Source organism: Mesocricetus auratus, unplaced genomic scaffold (genome assembly GCF_017639785.1).
Source record: "Mesocricetus auratus isolate SY011 unplaced genomic scaffold, BCM_Maur_2.0 Super-Scaffold_100044, whole genome shotgun sequence".
In the NCBI taxonomy this organism is placed as follows: domain Eukaryota; kingdom Metazoa; phylum Chordata; class Mammalia; order Rodentia; family Cricetidae; genus Mesocricetus; species Mesocricetus auratus.
The window spans coordinates 135924-160880 of NW_024429221.1; the positions used below are offsets into that span (position 1 = coordinate 135924).

The 24957-nt window shown below is 45.3% G+C and overlaps 1 protein-coding gene across 1 annotated transcript in view; it reads left to right on the forward strand.

The window, feature by feature from the left end:
* Positions 1–17273, forward strand: part of Sesn3 (sestrin 3) — a 56776-nt gene extending 39503 nt beyond the window's left edge. The window contains exons 6-10 of the mRNA XM_005084022.4: positions 195–369; positions 5061–5179; positions 5899–6089; positions 8130–8274; positions 9806–17273. Coding sequence (XP_005084079.1) covers positions 195–369; positions 5061–5179; positions 5899–6089; positions 8130–8274; positions 9806–9892 — 717 coding nt within the window. The 3' untranslated portion in view covers positions 9893–17273. The remainder of the gene's footprint in view (positions 1–194; positions 370–5060; positions 5180–5898; positions 6090–8129; positions 8275–9805) is intronic.
* Positions 17274–24957: the final 7684 nt, after the last annotated feature.

Here is a 24957-nt window from a genome sequence, read left to right on the forward strand (position 1 = left end):
CTCATCTGTGTCATATACCTGCCTACCCTAGCCACAGTTAAAGTATTCCTGCCAATCAAAAGCTCCCATCGTTTGACCAGCATCTCTGCTGCAGCCCAAATACCTGCCCTCTGCATGTACTGTAGGGGAGGGGGAGGGGAGGCTGCCTGCAGCACTTTGCAGTGCCTAACACCAACATTGTCACGTTCTTCCAGATTGTGGACTCACTAGGTGAGCTAGAAGCCTTAATGGAAAGGATGAAAAGGCTTCAGGAAGACAGGGGAGATGACGAGACGACTCGGGAAGAAATGAGCACGCGTTTTGAGAAGGAAAAGAAAGAAAGTCTCTTTGTGGTTCCCGGGGAGAGTTTCCATTCATTTCCTCACTCAGGTGCGTTCTGCCTTGCTCTTGGCTAGTTGTTCGGAGGCCGTTAGTCAGTCACCAGCCTTTAGTATCTTCCATAGGGCTCCACAAAGATGGGTTTGCCGCCGTCTTCCTGTTTCTCCACGCACGCATGGCTTCATCAACAGTGGGGTGCATTCTGAGAAACCTGCAGCTATGCAAACACTGTGCAGTGCACTCACACATTCCCAGTGGGGCGGCATCTGAACATGGAGAGTGTGCAGCTGTTCCCAGAAGAACATGCATGGCACGATACTCAATAGTACACGCTTGATAAGTGACGGGGCGTGTTCAACAGTAACATGGGAAGCACAGATAGCAAATATATAAATCAGTAGCTCTGCTTTGTGTAGCATCATGGTATATGCTATGTAGCATCACGGTATATGCTGGCAGGGCGCTGGGTCTCTTCATAAGGTTGTCACCACAAATGTGAAATGTCTGAGACTGCAATATGTTAACTCCAGTGTCACAGGCAGTAGGAATTTTCTAGATTGAGTATCGTCTTGAGGAACCACCTTCACATATGCATTCAGTCTTTGACTACAGTGTTGTTGCACAACATATGACTATCACTAATCCTGAAACAGATTTGTAGGACTATTGTCCTCATTCTGTGCTAGATACATATTTAAAGCACATCAGTTGCTGAGCTCAGCAAGATGGCTCAGCAGTACTTGTCACCAAACCTGACAATTGGTGTTTGATCCCAAGACCCACAGGGTGAAAGGCAAGAACTTACTCCTGCAGGCTTTCATTTAACTTCCATACATCCTCCATGGCATACACACACACACACACACACACACACACACACACACACACACACACACACACACACGCACACACACACACACACACACACATGCACACACACACCACACAAATTGTAAGAAGAAATTTTTCTTATACTCTTTATGAATTTTGGAATAGTAAAGCAACTTTCCAATTTCACTTTTAAAGGCACATAGTAAATATTACTTCAGCAGCATAGACTAAACACAAGTGTGAACCCCTCAAAGGTGTCATGTAGGCCATATTCCTCTTGAAACTACATCAGCCAGCCTTAAGTTCTGAGATTTGTGCTGCTGTGGTGTATGTGCCGAAGAGCATGCAACAGTAATTCGGAAGTGGCGCAGCAGGGCAGCATAACTTTTGTAATTTTAGTCATCATTTTAAACAAAACTTTAGATTTATTTTATTTTATGTGTGTGAGTGTTTTTCCCACATGTATATGTGTATGGCACATATGTACCAGGTGCCAATGGAGATCGTCAATCCTCTGGAACTTTAGTTATGAATGGTTGTGAGCCACATGTAGGTTCTGGGCATCAAATCCAGCTCCTCTACAAGAGTAGCCAGTGCTCTTAACTGAGGACCACTTCTCAGTCCCAATCTCTATCCACCCTTAGCCATGCCTGCAGACAAAACACCCAAGAGCAGAGCAGAGACCAGGGGCCTCAAGCTTGAGAAGAGTGTAGGACATTATCAGTGTCTCACTGGGAGCTTGAGTCAGAAACTAACAAATGAATTGGGTGCATTGTAGTTAACTAAATTCCAGACTTTAACACACACACGTACACACACGCACAGACACACACACACATATATGCAACATGTGTATGTGTGCATGTATCTGGTACCAGAGAAGGTCAGAAGAGGATACTGGATCTCCTGGAACTGGAGTCAGGTTTTTGTGAGCAGCCATGTGGGTGCTGGGAACTGAACCCAGGTCCTCAGAGAGAAAAACAAGTGCGTTAAGAGCATATACATCTCTCCAGCTCCTACACTCTGATTTAAATAAATAGACCATATCATATAGCACACATTCCATTGTATTAAATATTTTTACCATTAACCATCCCAGTACTAAACTTGCCAACTATAGAAAGATAGTATAGAAAAATGATTCTGTGCAGTGACTAGTTGAGTTTCAGATAGATAGATACACACATACATACATACACATACACACACATACATACATGCAAACAAATGTATTTATCAATTTTAGAATGAAAGTATAAATTAATTTTTTCATATTTAAAAAAAAGAATTAGTATGGCAAAGCTCCCAGATTCCATGTAGGGAAGGATTCTTGAGAATCTTTTAATCCTGAAAAATATACATGTTTATTATATTAGTTCATGTTATCTTTATGAGAAAATCACTCCAACGAAGTGTCTTATAGCTCACATTACTAACTACTTAGCTATTGAAATTGTATCTATACAGACATAAAAGAGAGACCCTGTCTCAAAAAACAAACAAAAATCCCCAGAAATTTGTATATATGTGCATGTAAAATGTTGTTTTCTTTCAGTATACACTTAAATATTTGTTTAGGCAAAATCAGAACTAATTTCAGATTGTTGATCACCAAAGTAGTAATTCTTCAAGGTAAATCTAGAAAGAATGGTGTCTGTCAGTTCTTTGTGAGTCTTACAAATACTGAGATGGTCAGGTAATGCAGAGCCACTGTATTAGACACCAGCCTGGATTGGCTGGCCCATTAGACACCAGCCTGGATTGGCTGACCCATTAGACACCAGCCTGGATTGACTGACCCCATTGCTTTAGGTCTGTGGACCCACAAATCCAGGAAGACACCAAAGTACTACAGTCACTTTTGAGGGAACCCTAGCCCTAAATACCTCACGTGAGGCTCCACTTTCTCAGGTTCAGCCTTTCCCATGTGGACACTGAAGAATACTTAAGACCCAAGTGTAAGGGACTTTTGTACATCCCTTTTCATGGACAGATTGCTTAGGAAACAGGTCTTGTCTGATGCTACTTCTAAGTTATGAGGTTTTTCCTGGGAATCACCTTTATATGGTTAGTTACTTTTTATTTTGAAATTAAATGTTTAAAATTGTCTATGAACAAAAAAAAAAACCTAGTATCAAAGTCAAAGGAAGTCCTGTGACAGTCAAGTCCAGTGTTAGCATTTGCAAATGAATTCAGTAGCACATGGGCCAGGGGAACTGACAGTTCAGATCCACAGGTATGCTTGGTTGGATTTGCTTTGCAATCCTCAAGCTCTAGTTTTCCTAGTAGGCTCATCAGGCTGATTCCATTTTTACCTATGTTCTGTCACTTGATTCTGATGAGATGGATTGGATGGAAGAAAGCATGCCTCTTTAGTCAGGCACTGATGCTCTGAAGATGCCATTGCTGTGCTAACGTTAATTTGGAAGGGTTCGGGACTGTGGCTATGAGTTTGTGTTACACATAAGCCCTCATGCAGGGAGTTCCTCATAGAGGAAAAATACTTAAAAGCTTTAGATGGCAAGGAGACCGAGCTCCTGGATGGAGTATTTGCCCCATATGCGCAAGACCTTGCACTGGAAAAAGAAGGAAAGAAAAGCTTCGGATCAGAACTAACAATTCCTTATTTCTTACGTGGATTTTTCTTTTCAATATAATAAATTAGAGAAAAATGTGTCTGTTAGAGGTATGGCATTACACCTGCCATGCAGGAAATACTCAGCAGATGCCAGGTCTTCTTTGCCTGAGTAATGAAGGGTTAGAAGTCAATGTACGTGTTCCACATTGTGTGGCCTAGGAATTTGATCCCCTCTGCTGTTCTCATGCAGCCTGACATCAGTCAACAGCCTCAACTCAAAGATAAAAAGGAGACTTTTTCTTACTAGAATATTCATGTATAAACTTTCAGGAGAGTTTATATGACCGTTTCTCAAACTCTTAAACTTTTTACCCAGGTGAGAATTACCGTTTTCTATTAAAGACTGAATTAATTTAACATTAATTAGATTGCTTACAAAGAACTTATTCCTTGCATAGTAACTACATTTTTATTTTGAGAATGGTATGTTCACTTATGGAATAAAGAAAAACAAAGTTTGTTTATTCACTGTTAAATAGTTGAAATCAGGGAGGGTGGAGTGATTACAAAGACACTAATCTAAAAACAGTGAGTTAGGAGACAATTATTTTCAGCTTCAGATAGTGTACACGAAGCATTTGAAGAAAACCCATCAAGCATGCAGAACTATTGTAAATTGCCTCCCTGGCGGCCCAGCACTCTGGGGGCGATGCCCTGACCACAGCCTCACCAGCTCTCTTAGCAACACAGGAGTGTCCTGCTCCTACACGCATGCTCAGGCTGAGGTGAGTGTTCACCAGTGCACAGAGAAGCTGGCCAGGCACTCTGAAGGCCCCTTGTCTTGGGACTCCACGCCTCATCTCTTAACTGGTTTGCCTCCTGGAAGCTAATAGGGAACTAGAGTGAAGGAATTTTTACTGTTAAAGTGTAATCAGGTGTAATTTTAAAAGATGTGTCTTCAAACTCAGTCATCGTCTCCCTTCTCTTTCCCCATATCTTACTTTATCCCCTTGAAGAGATCAAACAAGCTTCAATCTTAGATTTACAAGCCTTATCTTCTGCATCTAAATTAGTAAATATGTCATACTGATCTTTTGTTACCATTTTTAAATACTTCAATTTGGTTGTTTATTTTTCTACATAGCAATTAAATCTTAATATCCATATTTGGTAAGGAAATTGTACTTAGAACTTCACCTATAGGTATTTTATGTGAATATAAACCATGTAGTCAACACTATCACTTTTGAAAACCTAAAGAGTTGAGGGAACTGCGGTTTAGGCTCATTGTCTTACCTGTGTAAGTATCCTGAATGCCTTCATTGTCCCTTAGATTTTGAAGATGACACTATTATAACAGCTGATGTCTCTCGATACATTGAAGACCCAGGTTTTGGGTATGAGGACTTCGCCAGGCGAGGAGAAGAGCATTTGCCAACATTCCGAGCCCAGGTACACAGAGACTAGAGAGGATTGCCCTTCAAAGGGATAACTGTTAAAATGTAAATGAAGTGTCTTCTAAAGTGGCCAGTAGACATTTTGATAGTATCTTAAAACATTTTATCTAACCTAGTTTTCAATCAAGTCTATTTGATGTTCTTATAGGAAGGTAATTACTTCAATATATTCGTCCTTAGGAAGTCACTGGGAAACAGTATGCTTGGTTTAATTGCCTGTGTTATGCAGGATAGTTACATATATTCATGCCATTCTTGAAAGGGGCAGCGAAGAAATCAAACAATTATGATGACGTCTATAATAAGGCATTTTGAGATTTGACTGCACTAATAGTTTGTGCTTTAGGACCAGCCTCTCACAGTACAATGGGATTCTGGGGGACTGGAGTTAAATTCAGACTCCTTCGTACCTGAGTAAGTTTGGTGACATAGCAATAGTCAAAAACTTCTGGATCCTTTCAGATAAAGTATAGTATGCATAGTACCTGTCTGGAGAAGGTGGCCAGAGTTCATCACAAACATACTAAGTCCTAGACCCTATGAGACAATACCCTGACTCTGCACTGTGCATCCTGACAAGAAGCATTCTTGTATCTGAGTTGGAAATAACCCCCACTAGCTTTCGTCAATAGTTATATTTTATTTTGAAGATAAAAAACAGTGGAGGGTTTAACAGAATGCCATTTTGTAAGTGTACAATTTTTCTGCGTTCAGGACTACACGTGGGAAAATCACGGGTTCTCGCTGGTGAACAGGCTTTACTCAGACATTGGACATCTCCTAGATGAGAAGTTTCGAATGGTCTACAATCTCACCTACAACACAATGGCCACCCATGAGGATGTTGACACAACCACGCTACGCAGAGCTTTGTTCAACTACGTTCACTGTATGTTTGGAATCAGGTATGTTCACTATGCAGACAATTGTATACATTTCTGAGTGGAAATTGAAGTATTTATTTTATTTATAGCCTGTTTGGGAGTACATCTTTCTGGAGGGAAATGCACCTGATTTAAAAATTAATTCCAGCAGGTGGTAATCCCAGCACTTGGGAGGCAGAGGCAGGTGGATCTCTGTGAGTTTGAGGCCTGTCCGGTCTACAGAGCTACACAGAGAAACCCTGTCTCAAAAAAACAAAACCAAATTAATTTCATCTTAGAGGTTATTTTCTTCATTTAAAGTGTGTGAGTCTGGAACTTAGGGAGATGGTTCACTTGCCGTGTGAGCATTAGGACCTGAGTTCAATCCCCAACACTGTAATCCCAGCCCTAGGGGTGTAGGGACAGGTTCCCTAGGACTCACTGGCCAGCCAGTCATTCCTGTCTAATTGGCAAGCTACAACTCCTAGCAAGAGATCCTGTCTCAAACCTAAGGTGGGCGGCATCTGAAGACCAGTGTTAAGGTTTGGCTCTGGCTTCCACACATGCACTTCACATGTGAGTAAACTACAAACAAATAAAAAGGGTGTTGTGAATCTTGATAAAGACACAAGTGCAATAGTAAGACTTTACTAAGACATGGGGATAAAGAGAATGAGATATAAGTTTGAGAATCCTTCCTGAAAGAGTAGATCAGCGTGGGGAGGGAAAAGGCATCTATTTACATAGCAATAACAACTTCAGGTCTGTATGGTTAGTGCGGCTTGCCTTATGAAGGAATCATAATTGGGGGACTCAAAAGCACCAAGGTGAGGTGGTTGGGTCCCAAATTAATTAACAGCCTCTAAACTGAGGAAGTTAGGGAGAGAAGATGGAAAGACCTGGAGGGAAGGAGGCCGAATCGGGGAAGCTGCATGAGCTGGGCTCTGCAGACTTCCTCATGAGATAGATTTGCAGAGAGAAGCTATGCAGCCATGAGCTAGCAACTCCAGACTCTTTCTGATAAAAGAAAGCTTTGCAGATTGGAACTGGGATTCAGTTTGTTACGCAGCCTAAACAGCACAAAATTCCTGACAAATCAACTAATAATGCTGACATATTATGTAAAGAACACTCCAGGGTTAGTATCCCTAACCTGGGAAGCATCTAGAAGCTTTCCTTGCGTGTTTAAGGCCTGGCATCATTGTAAAAGAGACATCTAAAAATGGCCAAACCCTAAACGTGTTCTCTTGCTCACATGGCTTTGGATTTTGGAGTATTCAGAATTTTGGTTTTAAGGCTGTTTTTCCGCTCCATCGTTCTGAAGTGTCACCTGACTCACACCAATGTGTTAGACTCAGGGTTTTCATCCTCTGCCTGGGAAAATCTGACTAGCCTTTATTGGCTAGCCTAACTTGCTGATTCAATACCTTCTAGTATTTTCTAAAATGCTTCTCTCAAAGAACACCTGCCTGCCTGTTTAAAAATTGTAGCTCAGTCCTCCCAAGCTACAAATCCTTTTTTGTTTTTTGTTTTTGTTTTCTTGTTTTCGTTTGGTTGGTTCTTGTTCTTTTTTTTTTTCTTTTCTTTTCTTTTCTTTTTTTTAGATTTTGGAGACAGGGTTTCTCTGTGTAGCCCTGGATGTTCTGGAACTCACTCTGTAGACCAGGCTGGACTCGAACTCTCATTGTTTTTGGTTTCTGAAGTCAGGGTTTCTCTGTGTAGCCCTGGATATTCTTGAACTCACTCTGGCTGACCACAAAACCAGAGATCTGCCTACTTCTGCCTCTGGCTGCCACCATCCAGTCCATTTTCCTCTAAGTAGTTATCACTACCTGCAAACTGTATGTTTGCTTTGTAGGTTTTTCTTTTATAACCTTAAAGGAGTTTAAGCTCTGTGACAAAGTTTAAGCTTATCCTACCGTGTCACGACAGAATCCCAGTAATAAGAAGGGTGTCTGACACACCATGCACTCAGTAAATTCTTCCTGTGGCTTCCTTGATAAGCTTTGCTTATGATGTCATTGAACAGCAAGGTCTAAGCAGGGAAGCTTGAGTCTCACAGCACAGTGCTGTCACTTACAGGTATGACGACTATGATTATGGGGAAGTCAACCAGTTACTTGAACGGAGCCTGAAGGTTTACATCAAGACAGTGACCTGCTACCCTGAAAGAACCACAAAACGCATGTATGACAGCTATTGGCGGCAGTTCACACACTCAGAGAAGGTCAGTGTCACCACCAGGCAGACCTCAAGAACACATGCTGAAGATGTGTTCAGCATGACGTTTTCAGTCACGAAACAGGGAGGGTGGTGCCACTGAACTAGCTATTTTCATGTTCTATTCACCTAAAGGCTATTGACCGTTCATGGAATTGTAGATGTGTGCTCTGCCTCACAGGGTGTATGTCTTAGTCGAGGTCTCTCTTTCTGGGTGAACACCATGATGACAAGCACCTGTGGGAAGAGAGCTCATTTCAGGTTACAGCTCTCAGGTGACACGGGCCATGGCAGAAGCCTGGAAGAAAGGGGACACTCCTTGCTCCCTTGCTCAGCCTGCTTTCTGATAGCACCCAGACCTGCTCGGGGGTGGCACCACCGTGCACACCTGTTGTCAACCAAGATGCCCTACAGACTTGCCCACAGGCCAATCCAGGGAGGCATTTTCTCAGGCAAGATTCCTTCTTCCCAAATGAACGTACCTTCTGTCAAGTTGGCATAAAAACTAGCCAGCCCAGTATGTAACATTAATTTTAGCATCAGCATTTGAAAGGCTGGACCTAAATACCAGTAAGTCTATCATCCTCACTATTAAAAAACCCATAGGAAGCAGTGCTTGTTAGAATTTTACCCAGCCTTGAAGGCACTGCCATTTAGAAACTCTTGGTAGCCACCAGCTTACTGTTAGAACAAAAGTTTCTCATTGTAATTTAATATTTTGCCATTAGAGTGAAGGACTATGAGCCAAATGTTTTGTTATATAAGAATATCTGGATGGAGTGTATATGAATTATTATTTAGATCAGAAGCTAGTAAGTGCTAAGAATCTTTACCAACATTATAGCATAAGATCTAGACTTAGATTCTAGGCCTTTGAAGCGTTGAATCTAACAGTCTCCTTCATACTACCATGTTCAAGCTGTAGGTAAGAAACTCCTTCTGGAGTTCTAACAATCACCAGTGATGTGTATGGCCTTGGCAAACTTCTAAATCATTTTTGAAGTCGTAAAGTTAGTCATCCACTAGGCATATTACCCATTTCATCTTCAACCTCAATGCATTTTTGTGCTGTTTTATGTTTGCAATAGATTTCCTCCCTTTCTAGAGACTGTCTGTTCTCATTAGGAGAATACGCCCAACAACACGTTCAAGTGATAGGAAGGTATGGCAACAACTCAACATTAGAACATCCCCTGAGGTCAGTTTAGAGAGTGTGGAAGTTTTCCCCAGAGAGGCACCTGAGACTTTACCAGTCTGTGGAAGGGGGGAGCTTGGTTGATCTTCAGCTTCTCTCTAGGGCTTAAAGTTAAAGCGGGTAGTATATTTTTAATTTAAAATCTTAAATGCTAGGAATGTATTTTTAATTTAAATTTACTATCCACAATGCAATTTTGAGTGCTCATCATATATATGTATATACCCAGGCCTGTTCATAGTATCTGGACACACACAACCTATGCAGATGTGGTGCCTGAAAACCTCTACGGATTCTTCCACTGTGTCGTGTAGTTACTGAGCCAATGCTCCTTGGTTTCCAGGTTCACGTGAATCTGCTTCTGATGGAAGCTCGGATGCAAGCTGAGCTGCTGTACGCCCTGCGTGCCATAACTCGGCACCTGACCTGAAGTGCCCCCAGGAGCGTGCCAGCATGTGCCAGGGCCTCTCACAGGACTCTCATCATAACTTGTTTGTGATGCAGCCGCAGCAGTTACTCAGTTCCCTAGTGTCCACGTTTAGCTGTCGGGGTCCTTTGTTTTTGTTTTGTTAGTGTTGTTAGGGTTTGATTCGGGGGGAGTTGTTCGTTTGTTTGGTTGTTTTTTATTTTTTCTGGCTGTAATGTGCAATGGTGTGTTTTATATTTCTCGATGCTTAACATTGCTAACAATTGCAAAAGTAACCCTGACGAGCACTACTTTACATTGCTTAGAGTTGGATTTTGGATCTGACTATAAATCATGAACTGGTTTGTTAATGCTTCACTTCAGGACTTTGGAGTTCATGTGTATGTGTATTATTTTTCTTTACTTAAAAAAAAAATAAGGAAAAGTGCTTACCATCCGCTTAAGAAGTTGTTTTTCAGATACCAACATTCAGGAAAGAATGGTGTCCTCTACAGCTCTGAAATGCCCACGTGTGTCCTGAGTCTGGGAAAAACATGTGCTGCTGAACCAAGCCGCTCCTGGGACACACCCGTGTCCCCAGGAGACGATCAGGCACTGTTCTGTTTTTGTTTATCTAATTGTTTTCTTACACTGCTATTGGCAATAACGTGAAATGTGATACAGACATCGTCCATAATTTAATGTGAAATTAATTATGATCAATTCTATAGCATGCTACTGAAATGCCAAATTCAGCTACTTTCTTTGTCTTCTAAAACAGAGGCCCCATTTCCCCACATGGCTGCCTGTGAGGCAGTGGACGTAGACGCAGCCCCCTGAGTCCTGCACTGTGGTTCTCTGTTATGTCTAGTAGCTGGTGCCCACAGTGCTGCTTACATTTGGCACCCACAAACCCACGTCAGACAACCCCGACCACACGTCTCTTTGCACCTTCTCCTTCTCTGAGAGCTAAGGAAGGCTAGTTAAATGTCCCTATTTTTCCCTGTTACACTGTTGGAAATTATTTTACATGACTTTCTTCTTCTAAAAGGTTAAGTAATTTGTTATTCAAAGGTAAACATTGTGTTTCTGTGCATTAATGTGATTGAGTAACAACAAAAACAGTGCAATGTTGTTAAAAATCAACTCAACTTCTCCCTATCATGTCGCTGCAGAAGTGTCCTTTTAAACAGAGCCATAAAGAAATGACCTTCAGATTTCTTTATTGTGCTTGGTGTTTTTCAGTTTTACCTTGCTGAGGTTGACCCATGATTTCAGCATGCCAAAGCATTCATTCCCCAGAAAAATCTGTTTGGACAACTAGTTTTAAAAAAGAAATGCATTGTCATAGGGGAGAAAAAAAAGGCAGCCAAAAAGTCACACTTTTGCATCATTTGTGTTTTTGGATTGGACTATCTTCAGAGAGCACAACCTTATGTGTTTATAGCTTTAATTTGTATTATGTTAATGAACCAGTGAAGTGCCTAGAGAGCTGCTACAGCACCCAGAGGACTCAGCTGCATGGCTTAAGCACCTCGCTCGGTGAAAGGTGACTTGATTTTACACACACATGCTAACCTAGAACATACCTGTCTGTCTCACAGTAAGTCATCCGGGAGCTCCCACAGAGCTGCGGGCTGGCATTCTGTTAGGCTGTCCTGTCTGCTGCCCTGTTCTGGGATGTCAGGTCCTTTTGCTCAGCACTGTTCCAGAGAGAACAGCAATGCTTGCAGACCAGTGAGCAGAGGTAGTTGTACGCTTTTAGACCCCGGGATCTTGTTTAAGTCCTCCATGTGAGGGAGGCGTCACTAGGATCTTTGAAGACAGGGTGACTCCTTTAGAGACTATTCAGAGAGCTTGGGCCAGGCTCCGTGTTCCATTTGCTGTGTGCACTGTGGTCACCATCTTCTTCAGATATGTGTGAACTACAAGGAGAGTATTTAGAAGAATGACAAAACACAGGCAGTGGCATGCATACATGTCCATGTGCTTTCCCCAGCTTTAAGGCTTCCACGTTTAGGATAGAGTTTATTAAATGATAGCAAACTTTCATTTGATAGCCCCATGCTTTCGTTCAGGTGAGCTGAATTGACTAAGAGGAGGAATTCTCACAGATCCCTGATAAGCTTTAGACCAAAAGGGAAGAAAAGGCTTAAGTAAAGCGGTCACTTTCTGATTTTGGTTTTGTGTTGCCCCTTAAATGTAAGTAGAGATTGGACTGTGGAAATATTAGTGCCTTTAATAGATATCTCTCCTCGCAAAACTTCCTTTTAGTTCAACAGACTAATCAATAATCAGAGAAAACAAGTTGACTTGGAACCGTGAATAAAAACGCAGCAATGTATTTATGAACTTCAGTGAACCAGCCTCAAAAACTTGGTTTGTGAAGGTGGCCCCACCTCCATTCCATGCCACAGAAGCACCCAGCATTCCCAGTGTGAATGCTGCTGTAAGAGTTGCCCGTCAACCCACTTTATCCAGTACAGACTTGAAATTCTGATGCGGTTTTCCAGGGTGGCATTTCTTTTCAGAGTATTGAATTTACAATGTAGTAATTTATAGTGTAGCTTTTTATACTGAAATGTGATATTTTTCAAAGGAGCTATCTGACTCAGTGGGGTAATAACAGAGCCTGTGGTAAGCTGAACCGCACCTGGGGCTCACCCTGTGCCAAACAGAAGCGAGTGTGCGAGTGTGGGAGAGCACCTCCTCGCTCCTTGTGTTAAAATCAGCCTGATGATCCTGATGGACATGCTGGAATAGTGCTGTCCAGTTTTGAGTTTCACGTTTGCCAGCATCTGTGCTAATTCTTAACTCCTCAGATCGCTGTCAGAAACGTCAAGGAAACCAGGCATGGTGGCACATACCTGTAATCCCAATACATGGAAGCCTGAGGCAAGAGGATGGTGGTTTTGAGGCCAGCCTGGGCTACAACGTGAGTTCAAGGCCAGCCTGAGCTACATAGTGACACCTTGTCTCAGAAATTAAAAGAGAGAGAGAAAGAGATGTGTAAGCATCCTCACACTTGAAAGTGGGTCTGGTCTTTAGCCCACTTGCCTGTGGGAGTGGCCAGAGTGCCCTGGGGCTGCCCCACAAGTGGCTTCCTCGGGCAGACTCGGGCTACTCTGATGGAAAAGGCTTTTCAAGGTGGACTATTTTTAAAAATAAGTACCTTGTCTCAGTCCAAGGAATACCCCCCTTAGGGTTCTCTGTAAATCAGGGGTAGCTAACATGGAGTCCAGGGTGTAGCCTTGGCCTTTTGAACCAGTTTTAAACCCAGTAATAGCACAGCTGTACAGGGCTATTTTTAAAAGAGAAAACTCAAGTAAGATATATATAAAAGTCATGTAAAATTTGAACCAGAGCCCTATTTTGTTTATGTTGTACTTGTTAAGGATTCTACATAATTCTAAAATCTAATGGATATCATCCAGGGAAGTGCTTCCTCCTCCCCCACCTCAGAAGGTTTTGCTAATCCAAAATCGTAGAATTGTATGCCTCACCAAAGTAAATTTATCAGCAGACAGTCGTAGATTGGCTACTACTTGAAATAGTCCTCACTTCCAGGGGAAGTGCCTGCCTCTGTAAGGCGAGGCTCCTTTAAACTGTACAATGAGGACAACACAGACCCAGCGTGCCATAGAAATGAATGCACTGCAACAGGCAGAGGAGGCTTTCGCTCTGTTGTGTTTAAGAACAATTAGAAATCACCGCTCTCATTCTCTGCGAAACAGACCATTTTGCATTTTGCATGGAATAAAAAGCATGCAAGATGACCCACATATGCAGCATGTAAGCATTCTTAGTGGTACCCCACCAGCAAACAGAAAGGCAGTCCTCGGAAGAGGACACTGTAAGCCTCATGTGCATGCAGTTGGAGCCAGTTGGAACTGGCCGTCACCATGCACTGTTCCCTGCTGTACCTCTGCCTCTGAAGACTCAGATGCAGACTCACTTTTTCCTCACAGCAGGCCAGAGCATGAGTGTATCCTGTCGGTCCGCAGAGCGCTAACCCACACATCTGCACCTTATTCCACTGCTAATCTGGCCCCATCACCAGTACCTGCCTAGGGAAGACCAAGAACAGGAAGGCTGGTGTGAAGTAGGAGTGGAAGTGTGCACCGGGGCTGAGCCCTGTGAGGAAGAGGAGTTTCCAGGAGCACTTGGAACACAGAGCTGAGACTCTGGCTGTCCTTGGCACATGCAACTGCTACACAGGCGGGAGCTCCCCCAAGCCCTCGCCGACCCTTTCCCACCTTTCTCTTCCTCCAAGTGCCTCAGCCGCCACACACCCTCCCCCCACCCAAGCCTGTCTGGGTCTTACTGCCTTTCACAGCCAAGCATCACCAGCCATCTGCTGGGCATCCAGAGCGGCTTCTGAGTATGTCCTCCTCATCTCTACAAGTACGGCTTTCCCAACCCCGCTTCCAGGGGCTCCGCCATCCGTCTGTGTTTTTGCCTTGGACACCTTACCAGATATATCACAGCATCCAGTGTGTTCTGTCCACCCCCTGCTGCTCATACCCTCTTCCCAGCTGCCAAAATAGCTTGCTCTCCTCTACCTCATCCCCGAAGAGCCTATAAATTCAGAGCACCCAGCCTTCTCACGTGTTCATTCTCTGTTATTCAGTAATACTACTCTCCATATTTTAAATAAATCATATAACATTTGCCTTCTATCAAAGTAGGAACCTTTATATTTATACATGATACAGAAATTGAACTATTTCTACCATGCAGAATCTAACATTTAGCAAGAATTCAAAGGGATTGAATTTCTAGCCAAACTTGGTCCCCATTAGATGGTAAATACTGGTAATAGTTCCAGTTGCTTGAATACAGAGTTAGAGTTCTCCAACAATCTAGATGAGCCTCTAAGTCTTCAGTGGGACAGAAAATCCCTGGCAGACAAATGAGCAGTGTGTTGTCATCCATTTCAATTTCACTGGTGGTGTTTGAGCCCTAAAACACATTTTTCATAGAAGGACATCTAATAAAAGGTATTTGTTTAGACGGTCAGATCGGATTACATTAGCCTATTAGCTGTGTGATGTAGATAAAAATCCCACAAAACCAAGTACAAGAACATTTGACTCAATTATCTAGGCTTCTACCCCCATGCCTCCCCTGTTGCCACCTGAAGAAAAACTCACTTTGTGGGATAAGAAGGAAATGTGTTGGCTTGAGTCTTGCCCCCCGAGTTGCTCTTTGTGTATGTCCAGATAGTGTCATTGAGGAGGAGGACATTGCACAGAGGCAGTAACTCTGCTTCTTCCTACAGCCAGGCCCCTAAGAGGAGCCACGTGTCCATGTGGAGATGGCTGTCTATCCCAAAGGTGAACGGGTCTGCTTGGGAGTGTAGATCTGAGATCTCTGATGATCTTCAGATGTTTCCACCCCAGACGACCCCACTTGCAATGCCCAATTAATGCATTTAAGGACCCAAGAGTGCAGAAGGTAACCTAGCCAGGCAATGACCTGATGACTTAAAGTGATACATCATGCAGTGTTCATTTAGCTTTAACTGAATTAGGACTGCACTGCCATGAAGTACAGAATGAATTGGAAGCATGTGGAAACCCTTGAGGTAATCCAACATGTGCCACAAAGCAGTCTGTAGGCCATGCACCCCCACTTTATAGCACATAGGACCCCAAACACTAAAATTGAAACATGATAAGTGTAACTTTGGTATGTAAAATTTTGCTAAAACTGTCTATTTCTTACTCCTAGTAACCTCTTAAAATGAATGTATCATTTCTACAGAAAGAATGTTATAAGAGAGAGTCTGTGAAATGTTACTCATGGGTACCACTGAGTTAAATGTACACATTATATCCAGAAGAAACCTGGTTTCCTCATTGATCCCTACAAACTTTAACTGAGTCCTATAAAGGAACAATAGGTAGGATGAAGGAAATGTATCCGGTGAGTGGCCAAGGATTTTCCTTTGCAAAGCAGAGACATCTTTCCTGAATCTCACTGGTTTCCCAAAATAGAAGCTGAGTTAAATGGTACCCTGTCCACCAAGGAAAATGATCCATACTTTACAGCTAGTATAAACATTTCTTTTGCAGAAAGAATGTCTCTGCAGAAAGAGAAAGTAGGGATTTTTCCTGTCTCTTTCTCGTCACATTTACTCTTTTAATCCAAAACAAGATGGACCTGAAAGCAAGTACCCAGCCACTTGGCATCTTCTCCTTACTAATTGAATAGGTACACACAGATCTGGGCAAGGTAAACCAGAACCCTGTCAGGCCACCCTGGAAACATGACCTCGCCACTTGGCTTACCTCCTTCAAACCTGAAAGAAACGTCCCTCTCATGGAAAACTGGATGTAGCTTTTAACTATGAAATAGGAGTTGAACTTGAAAATCCTTCTGAATCCTGATTGTGCAGGGCAGCTGCATATTGAATGTATCCATGAAGACTGCAGCTGAGTTGCACGAGTCAGATGCCAACTTCATGACTTTCCATGTAGACATCTTCTCCTTACGTTGTGATGTATGTAGCATGCTGTGAAGCATCTGTTCTAGTTCTTAATTCATCAGTATTAATACAGAGTTACCCTTGCGTTCCTTGGTACTTTATAGTCAATGTAATCAGAAGCTGTGATTTTTTTCGCCTTCGTAGTCCTGTGCTTTGTTGCTGTATTTTCCTTATGAAGCACGTGACTTTGGACTCACGTAAGGTGGACGACATGATCTTGAAGACTGCTACACACACACACACACACACACACACACGTCTCTTACTCTCTACGGTTTTAAGTTAGGATAAGCTTTCTCCAATAGACTGTTGATGCAGTTTAGGGTCCACAAGTTCACTGTCAAGTGGCAGCATCCTCTTTCTAGTTTCAAGTCTGAACATAGCAAGCTTTATCAACAGCCACTTCACCCTTGTTCTAGCAGAGCAGGCCCTTCTGTAGATGTAGACTGTGGTGGTTACCCATAATGCCCTCCACATGCATTGGCAGTTCTGGAGACGTCAGAGCCCAGGAGAGCTTCTTGAATGTGTGAGCAGGCTTGGTTTTTGTCCGTATGTTGCTGACTTGACAGTTCTGACTAAAGCTGACCCAAACGGGCCAGCTTGTGTGTAGTACCCTCATGCTTTAATGCCTCTCTTCTTGTTCTGCTGTTATTTTTGTTTTTTGAGGGATGGGTAATATTATTTGAACAGATAAAGAAGGAACTGTTAGTGAATAAAGACAAACACATCTGAAATAAAGGAACTGTGTATTAACATGTTAACAATTCATAACTGCACTTTTTATGACATTTTGAAAATCTATTTATAGGTACAAAACAATGGGTTTTGTTAAACTGTATCACGTTTATACCTGCAGAATTTATTTCATTGTTATGAGTAGGAATTTTATTGGTTCAATAAAATTGGCAAAACATATCCTGCTGTCTTTCATTACTTACAGTGAAGAATATTCTCACCTCAGTGCATCTGCCTGGTGACTGAAACATTCACTCTGGGATATGTGAGGGTTGTGGGAATCGATGTCTTGTTTTTGAGTCTCACTTTATCTCTTGATCTTCAGTAGTATAATTTGTTCAGAATGTAGAACTGCTGTTGCTCAGTGTTATTTGTGTGTCTTCTTGCCAATATCATCATTAGAATGAGGAAGGGGCACTGAACACAGGGGGTCAGAACTGTTCTAAACCCATTTTTGTCATATTCTGCTATCTTTGGGGCATTGGGCATAGTCTAATCTCTGTGGATTCTGATTTTCACACCTAGTATGAGAGAAGTGGTACCTACCTGAAACGTTTTGGTGCGTCAGGTGGTGTGCACTGGTTTCTTTGCATCCAGCTCAGAAGTGAACTTGATGTACAGTCAAAAGGCTCAGCGAATGGTGTTATCAACTGAGGTCAAGTAGGAAGGAGGATGAGTGGGAAGGAGTTGTTGCGTATGTAATGTGAGTGGTCATGAGGCTCCTGACACACAAGGTAGACTAGGGCGGTGCATGTAGGGTCTTCCAATAAAAGTCCAAAGAGTCCATCCCAACGACAAAACGCCTCCTTGTCGCATATTCCAATTGTAGTAGAGGGGTCAACAGAACCACCTCCTTGCTGGATGGAATCTTTTTCATAATAGTCAACCTCCAGAGGAAAAAGGGCAGGCAACTGAGATCAACCCTTCAGAAACAAATTATCCCTAACTCATAGTTCGCACTCTCAAGGCTTTATAAGGTTACAACTTTACGTGTATGCCTGCATTTGTCCTGTCCTGTATGCAGTCTCACTCAGTCCTCACAATAACCTCCAAGGAGCTGACACTTCGGTTTTACAGGGAAAGCCAAATCTTAGCTTTGACATCTAAGAATTGCCGAGTAGCATTGGCAATGTGAACTCTGCTTTCTGACATTTTTTATTAACGTGATTTCTTTATTAGTTCTTTGGGAATTTCACATCATGCACCCCGTCCTGCTCATCTCCCAGGTTCCCCCATGTCTCCCCTTCACTCTTGCAGTGTCACCCTAAAAGAGAAAACCTCTTTGCTCCCCTGTCTTTCCCGCCACTCAAATACCTCTTCATCTGTCTTGGGAGCTGCAGTGTTTCACAAAGCATACCCTTTTGTTCAGTCAAGGCTGAATTTGCAAATGTTCATTGCAATAAGTTCATTGCAATAAGTCATTGATCTGGTTCAAGGCCTCTGATTTCTGGTACCCCACCATCACTGGACCCTCAACAAAACTCCTCTCAGATATTTCTCAGCCACCCCATGTCATGGAATTACTGTTTGTGTAATTCCACAGGACCAGTTTCTTCATGAGCAGGTCCTAGATGGGGTAGATGTCAGAGGGAGCCACCCAAGGCCCTGGATGTAAGCCTGGATGGCAGTTGAACTGGTTGGTCTAGGCCACTGGGACCACCCCCCTCTGATGAGGGGTGGAGCCAGCACTTTTATGTCCTTGCCATCGGGGCCAGTTCTCTTAACACCCTTGGTGAGGGCTGGGGCCATCTCTCCTAAGTTCAGTGGACCAGCTCTCCCATGAGGGTCGGGGGCAACTCTCTTGCCATGTCCTGCAAGGGGCAGGGCCAGCAAAAGGTGAGGCTGCCTTAGCATGTTCCTCTGATTTCATCACACATGGTTCCTATGGCCCCTTATACATACACAGGCCACAGGTATCAACAGAGACCCCAGCTGCAGCAGGACCATAGATCCAGACATGGCCCTCAGCAGCTTGGCCTAGACAACACCGTGGCTACAGGTGGCACCACAGGCCCTCAGACACCAACAAGGTCATAGGTTGTGGCCCATACCCCAGGTTTCCATGTGACCTTTGGTGACAACATGGACCTTGGACTTCAACACAGATCCTGGCTGCAGTAGGACCACAGACACAGACAGGGTCCTCCACAACAGCTGGGCTTGGATGTCACCATTGCCCCAGATGGCAGCACTGGCCACCCAGATAGGCCCTAGTAGCAGTGTGGTCCTTGGACACAAACATGGCTCCAAGTGGAGACCCAGGCCTCAGTAATCCACACGGCCTTCAATGGTAACAGGAGCCATGGACATCAACACAGACCCTGCCTGGTTGCATGGACCTAGACGCTTTCTGACATTCTTACACAGAAGTTCACCACCTTAGTTCAGCCAGGATTCTTGATCAGAGGTATAAATGACTCTCCAAACACTATACGATGTTTTACTAAGATGTGTTCCAAACAATGAGATAACTTTCTTGTCTGGCTAACTTGATATTTTTAATTCTTGTTTTGTTTTGTTTTGAGACACAGTTTCCCTGGCTGTCCCGGAACTTGTTATGTAGTCAAGGCTGACCTTGAACTCAGAGAGATCCGCCTGCCTCTGCCTCCCGAGTGCTGGGATTAAAGGCATATGCCACCACTGCCCAGCAGATTTTTAATTTTTAGAAAATTAGCTTTTTCTAGTCCTAATAGGCCATATAATTGTATCAGTTGGGCTTTTCTTCTATATAGTAAAGTTGTAAATCAAGTTATAGCTTCTAATGTAAGGTTTCCTTTCTGTGGGGATAAAGTCCATCTCGGAAATATCTCTTTTCCCAGAATCTCTCACATTTGATACGACTCAAAGTATCGGGATTCCATAAAACACCACATGTCTTGACATCTGGAATCTGAGATGGTTTTAAGACACTTGGGCAAAGATATCAAGTAGACTAATGGAGACTTTGTAAATGGGGCTTAGGGAAACAGTAAGAGATGAAGGAGGGTTGAGGTACTCCTGAGAGTTATGGTCCAGGACAACTGCAAAGAACCAAGGACCAATGGTGCAGAGCAAAGGGCCCCCTGCCACACCTGTCCTCAGGCTGGCTGCAACAGGGAATGGAGCGGATGTGGTCCTCACGTGGAATTCATGGTGGAGAGAACAGAAATGGGGGAGAAAGAGCAGGAAGGCCACAAAGCCACATGTTGGAGCAAAGGGAAAGACAAGAAATAAGAGTTAAGTGTTAGGCAAGTTAGTCGGTCCATGCCATGGTGCTAAGGATTGGTCCAAACTCACAAGCATTAATGACTGATTGGTGCTAAGAGACAAGGCTATGGTTGACCCAAACAAGTGCTGTGATTGGTCCAAACAACCCTTGAGAGACACTCTCCTCTGCTGCCTGCTTAGGTGTTACAGTGTGAGGCCCAGTAAAGGATGGGGCCCTCCCCCTCCCCTCCCTCCCCCATCCCCTCCCCCTTCCCCTTTCTCTCCCTCTCCACACATACACACCTTCTTGTGCAGAGTAGGCTGGTAGCAGAGGCAGCACGGATGGGGCAGCAGCGGTGGTCTTGATGGCTGATAAAGAGGGAGGCTCAGCAGCTGGCACCATTGCTACACTGCTTGATGGCTGAAACTCCTGCAATGGGTGACCCTCCTGCTGCGCGCCCTGCCTGTCCACTGCAGACCCTGTCTGCTTGCCTGAATCCCACCCACCTAGTGGCCAACAATCCCACTGGCACAGATGCTGGTGCCCAGGTCCTGAGCAGTCAGCTGCCCGCCCCAGCTCCCACACGGGTAGCAGGTACCCTGCTGCCGTGCACAGTCCTGGGCAGGCCAGCACTTCCGCCAGCCCAGAGAGCAGATACAGGGGTCAGGGAGCCCCGGTGATGACAATTCCAGGGCAATGGTCGGAAAAGAAGAGCTGTAGAGCACTGATCAAAGGCTGGGAGGAACCAGGTAGGAGGAGGACTCGCAGGCCTGCTCACCAGCATGGCTCCAGAGAGCTGGCCACAGTACAGTTGGCCACTGTCCGGAGTCCAGGGTTCTGATACCGAGGCCCGCAAAGGAGCTGTGATGTTTGTGGGACTAAGGGTCCTCCTAATACCCACGCAGACATGAGGACCTTAACAATAGAGTGCCACCTGCCAATGCCCTCCCTGCTGGCTGCCACCACTCACTGCTCTCAGACCGGCATTTATCAACCATCTTGCTCATGCTGGGTCTCATCCGGGTAGAGAAGGATTCTCAGCCTGCTGTTTATGGCAATTGGACTCTTCCCCGGGCCTGGAGCCTGCACAATGTGGTCCATGATGGGTCCCTAAAGGAACAAAGCCCTTGGTTAAAGCAAAATTACCCAGACAGTATGGGGTCTCTCTCAGCCATGCCAAGCCAACACCAAAGCAAAGATAACAGTAGTTGCCATGGTGATTTTTATGCGTAGAGCACTAGGCGGTCAGATGGTCATACTTACTGGGGCCCAAGCCATCTGGGCACACCTTTAACAGGTTTGTTAGTTGTCTGAAACACCCCAGACTAAATGGCGATGTTAATCCGGCAAGGTCCGTGTCACCGGCGTTCTAGATTCCTTTAATTCTGGAGAAGTGTAGGCTGATACGCAACAACCCAATCTAACTGGGTACACGGGGGACGGGGGGGGAGCACGGCTTCCAGGCAGCAGGCTTATGCAATGCCGCAGGGCACCAAGTCACATAGAGTCAGGACCCGCCCCCCCCCTCAAACCCCAGCTCCACCAACGGATTCAGTGACCCTGGGTAGACTGTGTTTATTTTTTAATTCCTTAAAATGCTTTGTCTTCCTCCTTTGTGGAAGCGGTGAGAGGAAAGATGGTGGAGCAGCGACTGTTCCGGGAGCTTAAGGCCCTTCCCACCCTACCCAGACCCAGTGCAGGCTTTCACCCCCACCCTGGACCTGCGCCCTTGCCCACGGATGCAGGCTTCCCTCTGACACACGCCCCTACCCCAGCTTCTCTTGAACCTCCCAAGTCTACTGAACTCCCCACTGGTCTTTCAGGGTGCAAAGCAGATGACACCTCCTCTTTGAAGCCCCTGCACCCTACCTTATCCAAGGAGCTGCCCCTTTCTCTGCACCTAACCCTTCCCCCACCTCCTCCACGGGAGTGGCAAACAGCACCAGGCACCAAGGCCCCACCCGCCTTAGGGAGCAGGAGTTGAAATGAGTAATCTCAGAACGCAAAACACAATATAAAGGGAAGCTGAGCGGAAGGGCACACAGCCTGGCCAAGCCAGGCTCTCTGGCACCAGGTGGGTGCTCTGAGCCGCTGGACCGCTGTGCTGTGCCGCCAACTCCGGTGGGTGCTCTGAGCCGCGGGACCCCAGTGCTGTGCCGCCAACTCCGGTGCCCGCGGCACTCATGCCCATCTCCTCCATTGGGTGAGACGTCCAGGGACTGGATTTTAGCCACTTCCACATTTTACTCGCTTTCTGCAGAGCCTCTCCTCGCACCTGGTACACATGTATGCCGGTTTCTGCCCACCAGACACCAACACAGGGTGACTGAAAGAAAACCACCAGCCCAGTAGAACCCTTTCCCGCCCCGTGCTAGTCTCCCTTCTGACCATGATCCCCAGTCTCTCCGCTGCAGTCCTGTCCCTCATACGGACTCTTTGAAGTTGGTGGGCAATAGAGCTACTTCCAGTGTGTCCGATTGAGACTCGGCTGCCGGCTTTGTCCTGAGCAGCTCTGAGGCTGACCCTCCCAGAGGCTGCGTTTCTCCAGACACCTCTTCCTGTGGAATGAGAAAGACTATGCGAAGAGGGTGAAGGTCAGGATTTAGATGGCACTGGACTCTGCAGAGGGGCCCTGGCTGGCCGCGCAGCTCCCAGAGGCAGCGGCGATGTCTGGAATTGGAGGAAGCCCTGCGGGGGAGTTCTTTGAAGGCACAACTGTCTGCACATCAGTCCCAGAACCGGCAGCCAGCCTTGCCCAGCTCAGACCGGCCAGAATGGCACTGGGTGGACCAACGAATCAGAACACGTTTAAAGCCTCTAGAGTTAGCCAAAGTGGAAGTTACCTGGCCAGGGCCTGTCTCTTTTGCCAAGTTTAATGTCTAATTTTCATTTTTCCAGGATTGTAACCTATTTAAACAGTCGGCAATGTTCCTTGGGCATTGTCCCTACTCAGAACCAGAAGACAGAGTTTGCCAAAGTGGAATTCTTTTCAAAGTCTGGCTTTGAAACATGTGCCCAACAGGAATGAAGCCTTAAAAAGAACCATCTTCCAAGGTTGGGCTCTAACCAGCTCTGCATGAAGCACCATTTAAGTTGAAAGTGCTGACTTGGAAACTGCTTGAAACTGGAGTAGGGAGGGGACAGGTGTGGCCAGGAAGTGTTGTGGGTGCGTGCACCCTGGTCTTCAGAGAGGGGGGCAAAGAGCCCAATCAAGGGGTGAAGACCAGGTGGTTTGGCTGAGGCCAGGATTCCCACTGGGAAACTGGTGATCTGAAAACTGGTGTGCAGGTTGGGTGTGTGTGTGGAGTGCGTGTGTGTGTGTGTGTGTGTGTGTGTGTGTGTGTGTGTGTGTGTGAGAGAGAGAGAGAGAGAGAGAGAGACAGAGACAGAGACAGAGAGAGAGACAGAGACAGAGACAGAGACAGAGACAGAGACAGAGAGAGAGACAGAGGAGAGAGCGTGCACGTGGGCGCTTCGGTTTAGATTCATTGTATCGTTTTTTAAATCTACATGTAAATGTCTGGGATGGGGAAATATTTGCCCTGCTTCTACCTCCAAACATACTTCCTCCCCCTGCCCACTGTCATCTTTGCAGTAACTGCCTACATGGATCTGAGTCCCTGGCCCCAGCCGCAGAGACAGCAGGAACTGCTGGAAGGATTTAAAACGATGGAAATGGGATTTTAAAACTGTCATTCCCATAAGGTTCCCGAGTAAAGCTACAGGACACCCAGGGACAGTTGTATTCCATAGGAAAATGTTTAAAACATGAGGAAGTTTGGGCCACACAATGTCTTTTGACTCAAGTTTTAATTTAGAGGAGCATCTAATCCCCCCCCCCCCCCCCTTTGCTGAATCTGGCAGCCTTGCCTATGTGGAATACGACAAGCAAAATATATCAAGGAAGAAGTCAATGCAGACCCGTGAGGGAGCCACACAGCCATGAGGGGGCTCCTCTCTCTACGGAGCAGGCAGGCGGGTGCTGTTCTCTGAGGAGCGGGCAGGTGAGGAGCAGGCAGGCGGGTGCCGTCCTCTGAGGAGCGGGCAGGTAAGGAGCGGGCAGGCGGGTGCCGTTCTCTGAGGAGCAGGCGTGAGAGGTAGTGAGGGCTGAACACGCAGAGCAGGCAGCAGACTCAGGCTGTGTGGCAAAGGCGAAGAAGCAGCCCCAGACACAGAGATGCAGCCTGAAGCAGACAAGAGACTGCTCCAGTCCCCCAGGACTGCCATGGCGGACACATCTTTCTGCTTGTGAGCGTAACAGCGAGCCCAGGCCACACCACCTGCCGTGTGCACGCTGTGGAAGCCGTGTCTCTCCTGTGCTGTACTGCCTGCCTGGCTATTTTGACCAGAGGGTGACAGGATGACAGCTTTGCCACCCCACCCCCTGGCCTCCATTGCTTGGACTTGTTCAACCGCAGTGCCCCTACTTACTAACTGGTCCAGGGTAGACTACTCAGCTCTTCTGCCCAAACACACGGCTGTGTGACTTGCTCTCCATTCATTCACGCTGATGTTTTTTCCATGTCCGTTCTAGGAGCGGCACTTACAGTGTATAAACTGTTCCTTTCTGAGGCACAAATAATGGGTGAATAAACCCACCCTCTAGACCAGTGCTTCTTAACCTTCCTGATGCTGCCACCCTTTAATACAGTTCCTCATGTTGTGTGACCCCAACCA